Source organism: Sinocyclocheilus grahami, unplaced genomic scaffold, assembly GCF_001515645.1.
Source record: "Sinocyclocheilus grahami isolate Dianchi unplaced genomic scaffold, SAMN03320097.WGS_v1.1 scaffold162.1, whole genome shotgun sequence".
NCBI classification, from domain to species: Eukaryota; Metazoa; Chordata; class Actinopteri; order Cypriniformes; family Cyprinidae; genus Sinocyclocheilus; species Sinocyclocheilus grahami.
The window spans coordinates 1,368,165-1,382,582 of NW_015505341.1; the positions used below are offsets into that span (position 1 = coordinate 1,368,165).

Consider the following 14,418-nt stretch of genomic DNA (forward strand, 5'->3'; position numbering starts at 1 on the left):
CCCCCCCCCCCCCACACACACACACACACACACACACACACACACACACACACACACACACACACACACACACACACACACACACACAGAGTTTTCTTACTTGACACTGAAAGGGCCAGATTTGTTGTTGCAGGTGACCTCAGCTGTAAAGTCCATGTCAGTCTGTACGTGGATTCCCTACAAAAACAAGACAAATGCACAGAAACAGTGAGAAACTGCAAGAAAAATGGGGGGAAAACATTGGCCAAACAATCACACACACACACACACACACACACACACACACACACAGAGTTTTCTTACTTGACACTGAAAGGGCCAGATTTGTTGTTGCAGGTGACCTCAGCTGTAAAGTCCATGTCAGTCTGTACGTGGATTCCCTACAAAAACAAGACAAATGCACAGAAACAGTGAGAAACTGCAAGAAAAATGGGGGGAAAACATTGGCCAAACAATGTGCAAAAAGGTTAAAAAACATTTAAATAGCACAGATGGGATGCAAGAATGCGTACTTTCTGTATACCCCATAAAAACACTTACAAAGAACATAAAGAAAGAAAATACATTTAATGGTAAAATAAATAGGCAATAAATGCAAATGCTAGCTAATGACGAGTAAAACAAGTTTCCTTTATGTCTCCCTATGAAAAAGAGCCACATAATAGGATGATATTTTACTTGCCAACCAGTTGCAAAGGCTCAAGGGAGGAATTTCCTCTGACAGAAATGGCTGCTGATTTGAGCATTAAAAGACTATTACAGCGGATGTGCCAGAACTGATGAATTTCTCTCAAGAAAAACACCAAATTTATCTCATGTCAGGATTTGAGAATGATCATTAGTCATGTAGCTGCTTTTACTAGAGTATGTGTGTGTGTGTGTGTGTATATGTGTGTGTGTGTGTGTGTGTCACATTATGCTTGACAGTAATTACAAATATGTACCACGTATATGTGTAAATGTGGTTTGTAACAGGATAATGACTTGCATGAGGCATATCAATGTGTGTGTGTGTGTGTGTGTGTCCAATGAAATGCAATAATTAATTGTATGTGGCATGTCAGGCTTCACTTGGATGGCAATGTTTGTACCGAAGACATCATTTAGCGGATGTTGTGCCAAGCTTAGCTGATTTTTGTGCACACCAACATGGTCATTAATGAGAACAACTTTAACTAACTGTGTGAAAACGCTGCTTTAATCAACCGAAAGGTGTCTAGTGACCACAGTATTAATGTATAGTATGTAGTTTTGGGCTGGGGAGGTGGGGGTGACATCCGTGGAGAGCACCGGTCACTCAAGCATATCGAGCAGCAGAAATGCATCATGCTGCCCTTCAGCTCTGACAGAAAGTGTGGCAGGGGTCAGCATGAGCAGAAAGCCCTAATGCACTTGCCTGTAACCTCTGACTCCATTAGCACCTGTCATTCAAATCCCTGCCTTTCAAAGCGTTCCTTTAGAAAGCCAAAAGTGTGATTTAAGGAACGAGGTCAGGAGCTTTGAGAAGAAAGGATCAGGGTGTTTAATATACCACATGGCCGGCCCAATAATGCTCCATTTTCTTGCACATAGCTAGGAATCTCAATAAATAGCTATGAGAGTCATAACCTAAAAGAGTATTTTGTTCCATTTTTTAAATAAAAGCGTTTCGTCATTATTCATACACTTGTATCGCTATTTTTTTATGGGTGCAACAATATCATTTTCGAAGATAAATAATTTCCAAATGAAGAAGCTGCTTTTTTAAAATCATGATATATATATATATATATAATATATATATATATATATATATATATATATATATATATATATATAGAGAGAGAGAGTGAGAGAGAGAGAGAGAACAGTGTGAGGCTCTTGGAAGTATTGCAGTAATATGTGTGTGCTGTTAGTTTTTAAAGAGAGAGAGAGAGAGAGAGAGAGTGAGTGAGTGAGTGTCATGGCATGTTTCAAAATACGTAGCTTTGTAAACAGAGGTTAAGGCACTAAATAAAAAATTGCATGGTAAAAGCGTCTTCAAGTGTCGACCCAGAAAAGACTGCAAGCGTTAACTCTTCATCCTATCACCCTCCTGAAAGCTGACATTACCAGCATGTGCAGTTATTCCAGAACGCCTACCTTCATAGACAAGGCACCGTAAACAATTAACCGAACAGTGACAACTGATGGCTTGTTCCCTGATAATACACACACGAAACATATTCTTAATGGGCACGAACAAGCTACATAAACGCCCACCCAAAAAAAACTAAAAAACATTAAAACAAGAGTGCGCCTGGGATTCATTCTCTTCTCATTTTTAATGATTAGTTTGTGCCATTTGAGTCGTGCTTTGATGCTTTTGCTAATTAAAGAAAAGCATTAATCTAGCGGCTGACTGATGATCTGATGAGCATATCACCGATTGTATTTGCTCGTAGTGCCTGATCTCCTCGCACTGACCCTCATTTAATGAATGACACGGATGGAGCTGGCAGTAATGGAACAGTGCCGAACAAAGAGAAGGCAGCAGCCTTGACAGAGCCAAGAGGGGAAGCAAACACACTGGAGGGTATGATGGGATACGCACCACATGCTGAGAGGGTTTTGAGAGTTTGCTTGTGTTTCATCGTTTTAAACAAGGCAAACATCACATACACCTGTTTTCAAAAAGAAGACATCTGCTCCCATTACTCAATCAAGCTGATGACAGTTATCAGACTATAAGCAGCATCGTTTCAAATGTACACCTATTACATTATTACATTCAGTGCAGATCTGTTGGACTTCTCCATTTAGTATGTGGTAAACATTAACTATTAATTAAATTCAAGTCATAATTTGCTCACCCTCATGTCATTTCAAACCTATAAGACTTTCGTTCATCTTCAAATCATCAATGAAGATATTTTTAATGATACCTGACAGATTAATTAGAGAGATTTAATTTAGGCTAACATGTATGGGGAATCAATGGCAAAATGATTAAGGGTGATTAAAAATTATTAATTTAAACCTTATTCAGTTGAACAAAGAAGAGTCAAAGATCAAAGTTTACCAGATTTGTATGGATAATTGTCTATTCCTATCGACACAGCAGATGACCCACGAGCAAAGACGGTAAGAACCTCTTTCAACAATATATAACCAATTCCTCACAGAAACCATGGTGTTATTTACAATCGAACACACACAAACTTCACACACCTCCCACAGGAAGAGAGGCATCACAGCTCCAACAAGTGATACATTTAAAGTATCACTTCTTGGTGACTATTAAACCCACAGGGTTCAAGATTCAAAAAAATACTCCCAGAGCAATTAGCAGTCGCTGAGATCTCCCCAGAGGACGACTGTTCTAATGATGGCACAGACAGACAAATAAACATGCATGTGACAGATCATAGAGCAGAAAAGCTTACAGGAGATGTAAACCTGAAAAAACAGACTTGGTTTTGAAAATAACTGATAATGAGGGATGCACAATACATTTAAGACCATTTTGGTACTGGTCAATAAAGGCACTATCGCAAAATTCTAGCATCATTTTACTCACCCTCATGTCGCTCCAAACCTGTGACTTTTTTCTGTAATACATAAAATATGTTTTTTCCCCCCAATACAATGGAAGGTTTGGTTGCCAACATTTTTTTTAAATATCTTCTTTTATATTCAGCAGAAGAAAGTAGTCATAACGGTTTGCAATGACATAAGGGTGAGTAAATAATGACAGAATTTACATTTTTGAGTGAACTATCCCTTTAATATACAAGTGAGAATAAAATACCATTTCAACTCAAATTAATATTTCACGTCCACATATGTATTAATTTTGCAAATAGCTGATGCAAAAAGCAGGATAATGTATAGTTAGTCAAATGCAGTCACAAAATAAATCCATTCAGGGTGATACAAGACCTCCGCTGAACACTCTGTCAGGGTTTACAGTATTTTGAGATATGATTCGCTGTGATTGTATATCAGTGTTTTATTTAACAAAGCAACAGTGTGCAAATGTATAATATCAGACGTCATGTTATCAGTATATGAAACAATATGATCATTAGTATCAGCCAAAATTGATGTATTAAAACAAAAAATGCTGACAGTATTTGTTGGAAGTTATTAGCAATATATTATTTTTAAGATTCTGGCTAGTTTGAATGAAAAAAAAAAAAAAAAAACGTGGGATTCAGGCTGGGTAATGTACTGGATATTTAGTGGTGATTAAACTTCCATTAGTTAAGATGACCACCTAAATGCTGGAATAAAACGGCAATAATTATCCAAAAGAACTGTTGCGTCCAAACTAATTACATCTCAAAATCACTTAAAATAATGGCCTGTGAAAGCTCAAATAGAGTCTGCGGGAAATTCTGGATCACTGACACCCACCAATTTGGCTTTTAAGATCCTTTCAAATGGGTTAGTTCAGCACTTCTTTTGTCTTTGGAGAGGGAAGAGTATTTTTCTGAAAAGTTTAAAATATCTGCCCGTGCTCCTCAGTGGGAGGTGAGGACAAACCCAAGGGCCGTTTCTCTCCCTTTTCCAACCACTTACTTCTGCCGAAAAGGGCAAGTGACAATCTGAACAATTACAAAGGCCTATTACCTCAATCAGTTATAGAGTAGTGAGGACCCTCTCTTTCTCTGTCCATCTCCCTCCCTCTCTGGTGGTTTTCAGTATAGAAGGGTGCAACTCTGAGTGCATTAGTGAGCTCTAACCCTGTCATTTCTCAGGCACACTCACTTATTACGGACACGGCACATGTTCCTACAGCCAGGAGGAGGAACATGCAGAGCAGACAGGTTCAATAGAGAAGAAGAAAGAGAGAGGTGGAGATGTGTGAAAGACCATGAAGAAGAATGGTAGGTCAAAGAGAAAGAAAGGGCTGTTCTAAAACCTAGTCAACTTTAGGCCATTCAGAAAATAATTTTACATGCCTTTAAAAAAACAATTCAATTCCAGAACATGGGCATTATAATTAAAATTAATTACTAAAATTAATTTAAAAAAACACTTCAAATACAATATATACAGTGTGTGTATATATATATATATATATATATATATATAAAACAATATATTATATTGTTATATTTAAACAGCCATACATGCCCACATGATCAACTATTACATAGACCGCTATGCAGTCAAAAAGACAAAAGATTGGATTTACTGAACAGTTGTGCCACAATATTTCAGTGCAAAAAACCCGCATCTTATTCACTAATCACCTGCAATCCAGTTTAACTAGGTACGACCTGAGTTGTTACTGCACTGCATTCTAAAGAAGTTCTTCCTATTTTAGGTAAATGTTCAGGCAGGCAAAATTAACATTAAATTATTGCCGACAACATGATGTGAACATTCGTTACGATGAATATTGAGCTCTATGATTTCTGTAGACCAAGAAAATAAAAGTCTCCTGTAAAACTCATAGGAAGGGGTGGAGATTACGTTCAATTCTGTAGCTACTGCATGTTTGACACGTGGGCATAGTTTGTTCACTTGGGAATGGCAAAATAACAGGGAGTGAAAAATCCCAGTAATGGTCTCCTGCCACATTTCTTAGGTTTCTTTGCCTAGATTTTCTTTGTTCAGGTTCTCTCTCTTTCTGTCACACACAAACACATATCTTTCTCCAGCTGTACATAAGCCTTCATCAATGAAAAGTGCCAGTTTAATTACACCCAATGGGCTGAAAGAGAGAGAGGGAGAAGGAGAGAGGGAGAAAGCGAGACAGAGAAATTGATGTTAATTGGGGGTTTGTGAATGAGAGGCTGTTGGATTAAAAGCAGAGCCGTTTTAATTTGAGATCATGTATCCCTTTTGAGTGTCATTTTAAAGAAGCTTGCGAAAGCGCAGAGAGTGTATGAGAGTTCATAGACAGGAGTCTAAGACAGCGTGAGGCTGCGCTAATCAGGCACAAGTCAGGCCGTGTCGTCACAAGGTGTCTCACAAACAAATGGAAACCACATCTATATGCAGATGGATGCTAGGATGCAAAAACACACACTTCAAGTACAACACCACTGATGTAAAATTGAGCGCTATGACGGGTTTATACCCTTTGACAGTAGTAATATGTCAACAGAAGTCACATACTGTTGAAGTAAAGATTGTTAGGTCACAACTTGTGTATTTTATGCACACTTACGCATTACACATTCTGTCTTTCTGTGTGAGCTGAGGTCAGAATGTCACCTGTAGTCTTTAACAACCATTGCAGTGACATCACACATAAAAGTTCATGGCTGACATTAATGGGAAACTAATACTGCCATATTTCTTCATTTAAGTTGAACACGGTGAAAACAGAGTCAAGATGTGAGGGGTTCGACTATGCCGGTCACTCAGCGTTACTGATATTCTAGAGCGTGCTGAAAGAGCTGAACCTGCGCTACAAATCCTGCTGGATACAGGTGTGGAGGAATGCGGAATGAGGAATTATCTGGTAAAGTGAGATTGCTAGGTATTTTACAATTAAAAAAGTGTTTGTGAATTTTGAGCTAGTGAGTATTTATTTTTAAGAGTAGTCCTCTGAGCTCTCAATACTTTCCGTACCCACTGTACATATATATATATATATATATATAGCACACTTTTCAAAGGGTTTGGGTCAGTAAGAATATGTAATGTTTTAACAAAACAACAAACCAAAACAAACTATATTTTGAGCGAGCTGGTAATTTTTTGCTAGCAGTTCTTTAAGCTTTACTTTCTCCCCCTCTTTGTATAAAATATATAATTAAATAAAATAAAAATAAATAAATAAATGAAACTTTAAAAAAAACACTGAGTAGTCCTGAGCTTTTTCATCTCCAATAAAAACAAAACAAACTTTACTTTCTCCCCCTCTTTGTATAAAATATATAATTAAATAAAATAAAAATAAATAAATGAAACTTTAAAAAAACACTGAGTAGTCCTGAGCTTTTTCATCTCCAATAAAAACAAAACAAAAACAAAACAACAAATGTCTTTGAGTAGTCATCTGAGCTTTACATCTCCCACAAAAACAAACAAAAAACACTCAACAAAACAACACAAAACAAAACAAAAACACCAGACCAAAACAAAACAAAAAGGTTATAAATGTTTATTTTACTTTAAAAAAGTGTGGTCTTTGCCACTGAACTTCTGTATGAACACCAACAAGTGAACACTCTGATCCCAGATGAGAGGGGTGTGCTGCCGGCTGACCCTCTTGGAAACACTGAGCTGGCCAGTGGGACTGCAGGGTCAGTTCCCAGGGTTCACACTCGGACCACCAACATAACAACCAGCAAAGAAAATTTTTTAAATAAAATCCACATAACGAATTGGTTCTTATGGGACGTTCAGAGGGCATAAAAATAGACTAGGACACACAGGACAAATATATCCCCTGAGGAGTCTCTGTCTCTCATGACTAATACCTGAAGAAATGTATCCGCAAGTGACCGTTTCCAAGGTTACAAACCTTATCTGGCATCTCCATCCTCTGGAGTTCTGATTTCAAATTGAAAAATATGATTCTTAAAGTGGGTTTAGATAATAATGTGCAAAATGGTTTGCGTTCCACATGCTACAAGTGCAGGAAAAGTGCACAGCAATATTATGGAATGAATACTCTTCAATACAGCCTCAGATGACATGATCTCGCTGCACACAAAAACAGTAAGAGCAGACTGAAACTGCCAGTTCCAAAATGACTGACTTGTTTGTTTGACTTATTTGCCAAAGTTTGTGAACAGTATCATATCTTTTTTAAGATATTCAGTGTTTTGTCTGAGATGCTTAAAAGCAAATAAACATGGCTAGAATATCCTCTATGTTGGATTCAAGTGGCTTTTTCTTACAAGATCATACTTTCAAGTTATTAAACTGGCCGAAAAGTGCTCTACTAGCCTGAACCACTGGGACCAAACCACAGTTTGAAACAACATGAGACAGGAGCTCTCTGAAATGCAGAGCATTTGCTAAGCAAATTCTCCCAAACAATTTACATAAGAATGCGTTTATGAACAACCTACACAAAAATGTGTGTTGTGTTTCATGAAAAAGACCCAATATACAGTGCTGAAGGACAACTAATCACTTTTGGCAGGTTATTGGCGCCTGTGAAGTAATCAGAACGTATTAATTTTCCATGGACAGAAAACAAAGTTTACAAAGTCTATACACTTTTTGTCTTTTCTTTTTTTCCATTCAACTGCCATATGTATATGGCATACTATTATTCAAATGTTTGGGGTTGGTAAGATTTTGTAATTGTTTTTTTGTTTTGTTTGTTTTTTTAAGTATCTTTTGCCCACCAAGGCAGTATTTATTTGATCAAAAATACAGTAATATTGTTAAATATTACTACAACTTAAAATAACTGTTTTCCTGCATATATAATTTATTCCTGCCATGGCAAAGCTGAATTTCTAGTAGCTATTACTCCAGTCTGTGTCACATGATTGTCCAGAAATCTTTTTTTCTTCTTGATTCTTTGAAATATATATATATTTTTAGGCTGGTATAATCTTAAAAAAATTACAATAATAAAATAAAAATAAAACTGTGGTTGGTCACTTGTCACGTCAGACGATCTCTTCCTGTCTAAGTGAGCAGATTTTGGCTAGAAGATTGTGTCTGCAATTATGTTAGTCAAAAGTCTAGCAATGCAATACTACCCTCTCCACACATCAGAACAAGGTGAAACTGTAAAGACAGCAACCCACCATCTGGCCCAAACACATTTTCCATATTCCACTGCACAACCTATTATCTGCATGTGTGTGTATCTGTGAAAGAGATATGTCTGCAAGTTTATGTGTTTGTTTGTTTGACAGAAAGAGAGCAGAGAACCTCCATCTCTGATGTGCCACAGGTGCTGTAAGCCCTGCATGAAATAAAGCTTCTTAAATGCAATGAAAACACAGGAGTCAGCCAGCCGGCTGCTAAATGATACACAGGCAATGAAGGGAGAGATAAAGGAAGCATGGTGCAGCATAAGAAAAGAGGAAACGGGGATGGCTCCAGGTGTGAGGGCACCCAAGAAAACTGCTTTAATGTGTAATGAATATCTAAGGAAGAAGGCCAAACCAACAAAAGGAAGAGAGCAAAGGTCTTGTGGACCGAGACCGAGGCTGAAGCACAGGAGTCAGGTTGCACAGGGAGGAAGAGTCTCTGTTTGGGAATGTTTGTGGAGCGTTCCAGAACACTGATATAGGTGTGTGAGAGTGAGCACATTATACTCTTGAGGTTCCGCTGTCCGCTTCACATTCCCCTCACCCGGAAAGAGAGGGAGTTCCCTTAACCCTTCAGGGACAGCTGGGGGTGTAAGACGCTTGGGGTCTTCCGACCCCAGAGGAAAAAGGATAACCTCATTCATCTTGGTACTGAGGCTTTATCTGTCAGGTTGTGCTGAAGTTTGGTGTCTTGCCGCAGGTTTCCTGTCCATCTGAGGGTGTGCAGACAAAAGAAACGTTTCTCATCAGACACATAAATTATCCAAAAGCCCCTCCATGCTACCTGATACTGAAGGAATGCCTCTGCTCTGATCTCAGCTAATAACAGGCATGGAGAACACACAAATCTTCAATAAATCAAACACTGGACCTAAAACCATTCTGAGTAACAGAGAAAACACTAATTAATTTCCAGCGTGTTGTCGGCCACTTGTATCAGTCACTCAGACACTACTACATGTAAAAGCCTGTTTGCAGAGTGTTAAAGTTCAGTATGGCAAGATGTAAAAGATGTTACGCTCCTTCAGACAGGCTACAAACATTTTTGGGATTATGAAGTAACCTTTATCTGAAGATACTGACTTTTGTCTTTCTTCGCTCAATTAAAAAAATTCTAGACAAATAAGATTTACTGGAAGTTTTTTTTTTTTATTAAAAGATCTAAACTACACTTATTAGTGTAGAAATATCTCCAGTATGACCCTAGAAGAACAGAACGTTATGTTGGCTTTTGGGCAAGCTACATGTCACAAGTTCTCAGAGAAAACAATATCTATCAGATCAAATACCTGAATATTTTAGAGCGGAGCAAAACCAGATATATATATATATATAATTATGTTTTTTTTATATAATTACAAAAACAAAATATTAAAAATACTTTTAATTAATATTAATATAATATGTAGATAGATAGATAGATAGATAGATAGATAGATAGATAGATAGATAGATAGATAGATAGATAGATAGATAGATTTATTTTTTTATATAATTACAAAAACAAAATATTAAAAATACTTTTAATTAATATTAATATAATATTTAATCATTACAAAAAATAAATAAACTAAACAAAAATGACAAATGTTGCCTTGATTTACTGGCCAGAATTATCATCACACTCATTGCCTCATTGTGAAAAAGCATTTTTGTGAAAAAAGTTTTGTGTCACTTTGTTCCATTGCTTGGTGCGGGCAGGCCTTAAATCTAGGTGCACTAGGAGACAAAGCAAATGTATAGCAAAGCAAACAACAGGACTTTCTTTTCACAAACACACACAAAACCCATATACAACCTGTGGTGAGGTACAGAGCAAGAGAAGAGGGAACAGAGTAAAGCAAAAAGAAACGCAATAAAAAGACACAAAAAAATGAAATTCAGAGCGAGAATGAGGACAGACAGAGAGGAGCGAAAGAAAGAGAGGTGAAGTGCATTAAAGCCATCCACGATGTTCCAATAAAAGGCTCTGAATGAGCAGAGTGGTAATCATAAAAAACTCCATCTATTCTGAGCCAGTCCATTAAGCAGGTGGGGGGAGAGCAAGACAGTCCATTAAGCAGACCAGGGGGGAGAGAGAGCACGTAAGAGAGAAACAAATGGCTATACTTCACTAACTCCACAAAGCTCCATAAATACATTCAACACACTGTAGCGATACAGCTCTGCTCATATGCCATTTCATCAGAACTTTGAGGCTATTCTAGATCAGCATTTTATTGAAGGAGAAGGGAAAAAAAGTGAGCAAATGATTGAAAATGCAACAAAAGGGAAGGGACGCTTATGAAAGAACACAAAATAGTGAATCAATGTCTCGCTGCTGGTTTCAGTCTGGAAGCTTTAATGGAAACCTTGAGACCTTCTGCAAAATAACCACACAAAAAATGACTTTCTCATTAAGAATAAGCTGCAATGCACTGAGAACCCTTTGGTTTAAGTATGTTTTCAGCTGAATATTATTTTAAAGGTGATGTGTGTCTGGAAACATGTTTGAAAACAGCACTAAACACCAGTTGTGGCTTGGAAAACACACTGCTGCTTTAACATGTTCATAAAATACATTCTAACTCAACATTATCCAGGTTTAATGTGCAATCATGTTTAATATATTTGGAAAAATCTCAGAGATCAAGACATTTTCCAAAATCAATGATCAAAAAAAAACAAAAAAACGCTTAGACCAGTTTGGTTCTAGCTGGTTGTTTTGTGTAGATCAGTTTAATTATGTAGTCACAATGAGTGGAAGGCAAAAACCAGCAGGAAAACATACCTTGCAAGATCAATAGGATGCAGTGTGGTGCTTTTAACTGCTATATGAGCTGGACACCCACCTGTATGTCATGTTTAGCTGACATTTTCTGCAGGGTCAGTAAGGTTGTAAGTATTTATAGCAGCATACTGTACATTGATTGAACATTAGACATAATAGTGATGTATAATAATGTTACATTCTACTGTGATGGCATGAGATCAGGACTCTGATAGAGCGTTAAAGGAGTGTGTCAGCGCAGTTTTACCATGGCTCTGCAATTCCCATCTTCCATCTGAGGAGGTCCAAGCGCAGAATCGCTACTGCTCCGTACCAGCAGAGGAGTACCTGAAACACAAACACACAAAATGAAATATAATATAAAATACTATTACGATATATAGTTTATTTTATATATACTAATATGAAAGTGTATAGTATATTTTTACCACATTATATATACATACTTTTGAAATATATGTGAATTAATTTATGTATTGTTAAATAAGTATACAAATGTTTTGGGCAGGATTTTACTACTTTTATTCAGCAAGGATGCATTAGATTGATCAAAGTGCAAGGAAGGACATCTATAATGTTACACGGTGTAAATATTCCTCCTGGTGTTCACACAGAGAACCATAAAGAGAAAAAGGTGTGGAAGACATGCTTATTATTTAGAGTAATTAATTAGTTCTTGTACATTAGGGGTTGAATTGGCTACAATGGCTGTTTAGTTGAAACGAAATACTCCTCACTTAATATATTCTGTCTCCCAGCAATACATCACATTATGGACATCAAATGTGTTGTGACGTTGTTCATATTTGTCTCCTCTTAAGCCCAGTGTGCTGCGTTTCATGATTGGACATGAGTGTTTGTTGTCTTATCAGTTACATTCCCCCGGCTCAGACACTGAAGCGGACTCTGAACCCGGAGTTAAACACAGTTTACATCTCACTTATTCACACTCCAGTGGAGCAGGGGCACGTCAAGCACCCTGCGAGAGTGAGGGAGGGGGAAAAAAACGACAGCGTTTCAAGAAGCTTTAAAGGAATATTTTGTTATTTTTCTGCACAGCAAACAGCGGCTATCTGTGTGTCAAGAGGCTCTGACATGATGACGCTGTGTAAATTCCAGTCTGCTGCCTCCCTCAAGCAAGCCGCATGCATTTTCAGACCTGTTGCTTGCCATCAATAGTTTTAAATGCCTTTAACCTCGCATGTGGGGTGGAGCAGGGGCACGTCAAGCACCCTGCGAGAGTGAGGGAGGGGAAAAAAAACGACAGCGTTTCAAGAAGCTTTAAAGGAATATTTTGTTATTTTTCTGCACAGCAAACAGCAGCTATCTGTGTGTCAAGAGGCTCTGACATGATGACGCTGTGTAAATTCCAGTCTGCTGCCTCCCTCAAGCAAGCCGCATGCATTTTCAGACCTGTTGCTTGCCATCAATCAAGTTTTAAATGCCTTTAACCTCGCATGTGGGCAAGAGCTCTCAGCACACAAGACCCCAGATGACTCACCGGTGATATTGCAACTGCATATTTGAGATAAAAATACCCAACAACACGTGACGTTTCGAGCACACAGGCTCTTCATCAGACAAATGAACATCACTAATGTACCAATCTTTATAGGCCTACCTCGAGGTGATCAAATGTCACATGACCGTACAATATTAACATGATAAATATAATAATAATACCAAAACAATGACATATCAACTATGGAGAAAAACCAATAAAAAAATTAACAAACAAAACAAAACATACAAAGCTATACAAAATACAAGAATACAATTCTCAATGTATTATTCAATAACATTAATTGATGCCTGCCTACGTACATAAATACAATCAATAACCACAAAGCGTTTATTATATATAAATAGATATCTTATGTTTAAAGAAATGGACGAATATCAAAGTCCTCATTTAATCCTCTAGGGGACAACGTGTCCAGTGTATAAATCCAAAAGGCCCCACGCTGTAAAAGCAATTTCTTGATATCACCTCCGCGACGCGGACACTTAACTACCTCAATGCCTATGTACTGAAGAGTGGAAACTGAGTGTCTTGAATCTGCAAAGTGCTGTGCTACCGGACTTTTTACCGATGTCTAATTGCACATCGATGTTCAGAAATGCGAGTTTTCAGAGGTCTACTAGTCTTACCAATATAACATAAACCACAGGGGCAACGCAACAGGTAAATGACATTAGCGGTCTTACACGAAATTGTGCCTCGAATTTTAAAACATTTTAGCCGTGTGCGGATGTGTAAAGGTTGACGTCTTATGTGAAATCACACTGTTGACAGATACCGCATCTGTAATTCCCATATGGTATTTTGTTCAAGAAATGAGGAGCAGGTTTCAAATCAGCTCTGACCAAAATATTTCGGAGATTAGGCGTTTTCTTATACACTAAACGAGGTGGTTTGTCAAAACATTTCTTGAGGTTGGGATCACTCTCTACAATATGCCAATGTTTTAATAAAACATTGTCAATGTCCTTTGAAACAGGCGAATATTGGATATAACAATTAACTTTTTTCAAACAAAATTGTTTTGTTTTTTAACGAGACTCTCTTGTTGTGACATCTTTAAAATGACTCACTGCAGACTGATTCCCACTCTTCTCGCTATGATCGTTTTCTGAATCTCTCTGATAAAATTTGTGATTGCTGTTGAAAACTTTTTTCCTAAAATATAAATGAAGCTATATATTTTACTTATAAATTTATACAGTGAAACATTTTTTATATTTTTTATTTGTAATCTTGTAATTAAAATCAAATCTAATTCTTCAAATTTCTGCTTTGACAGTCCTTCTGAATTAGTTGTATAGTCTGATGAGATTCATATTCAACAATAATATTACTGTTTAGTTTTTTTTACTGTATGCCTAAAACATTATTGGATTTTATATATATACAGGTGCATCTCAATAAATTTGAATGTCGTGGAA

At 37.2% G+C, this 14,418-nt stretch overlaps 1 protein-coding gene across 1 annotated transcript in view; it reads right to left on the reverse strand.

Annotated features, from left to right (window-relative positions):
- The window catches only part of pard3bb (par-3 family cell polarity regulator beta b), a gene marked incomplete at its 5' end in the record, with an annotated part of 318,014 nt that overhangs the window by 216,364 nt on the left and 87,232 nt on the right, over positions 1–14,418 (reverse strand). Inside the window, 2 exons of the mRNA XM_016282603.1 lie at positions 304–380; positions 11,720–11,799. Coding sequence (XP_016138089.1) covers positions 304–380; positions 11,720–11,799 — 157 coding nt within the window. The remainder of the gene's footprint in view (positions 1–303; positions 381–11,719; positions 11,800–14,418) is intronic.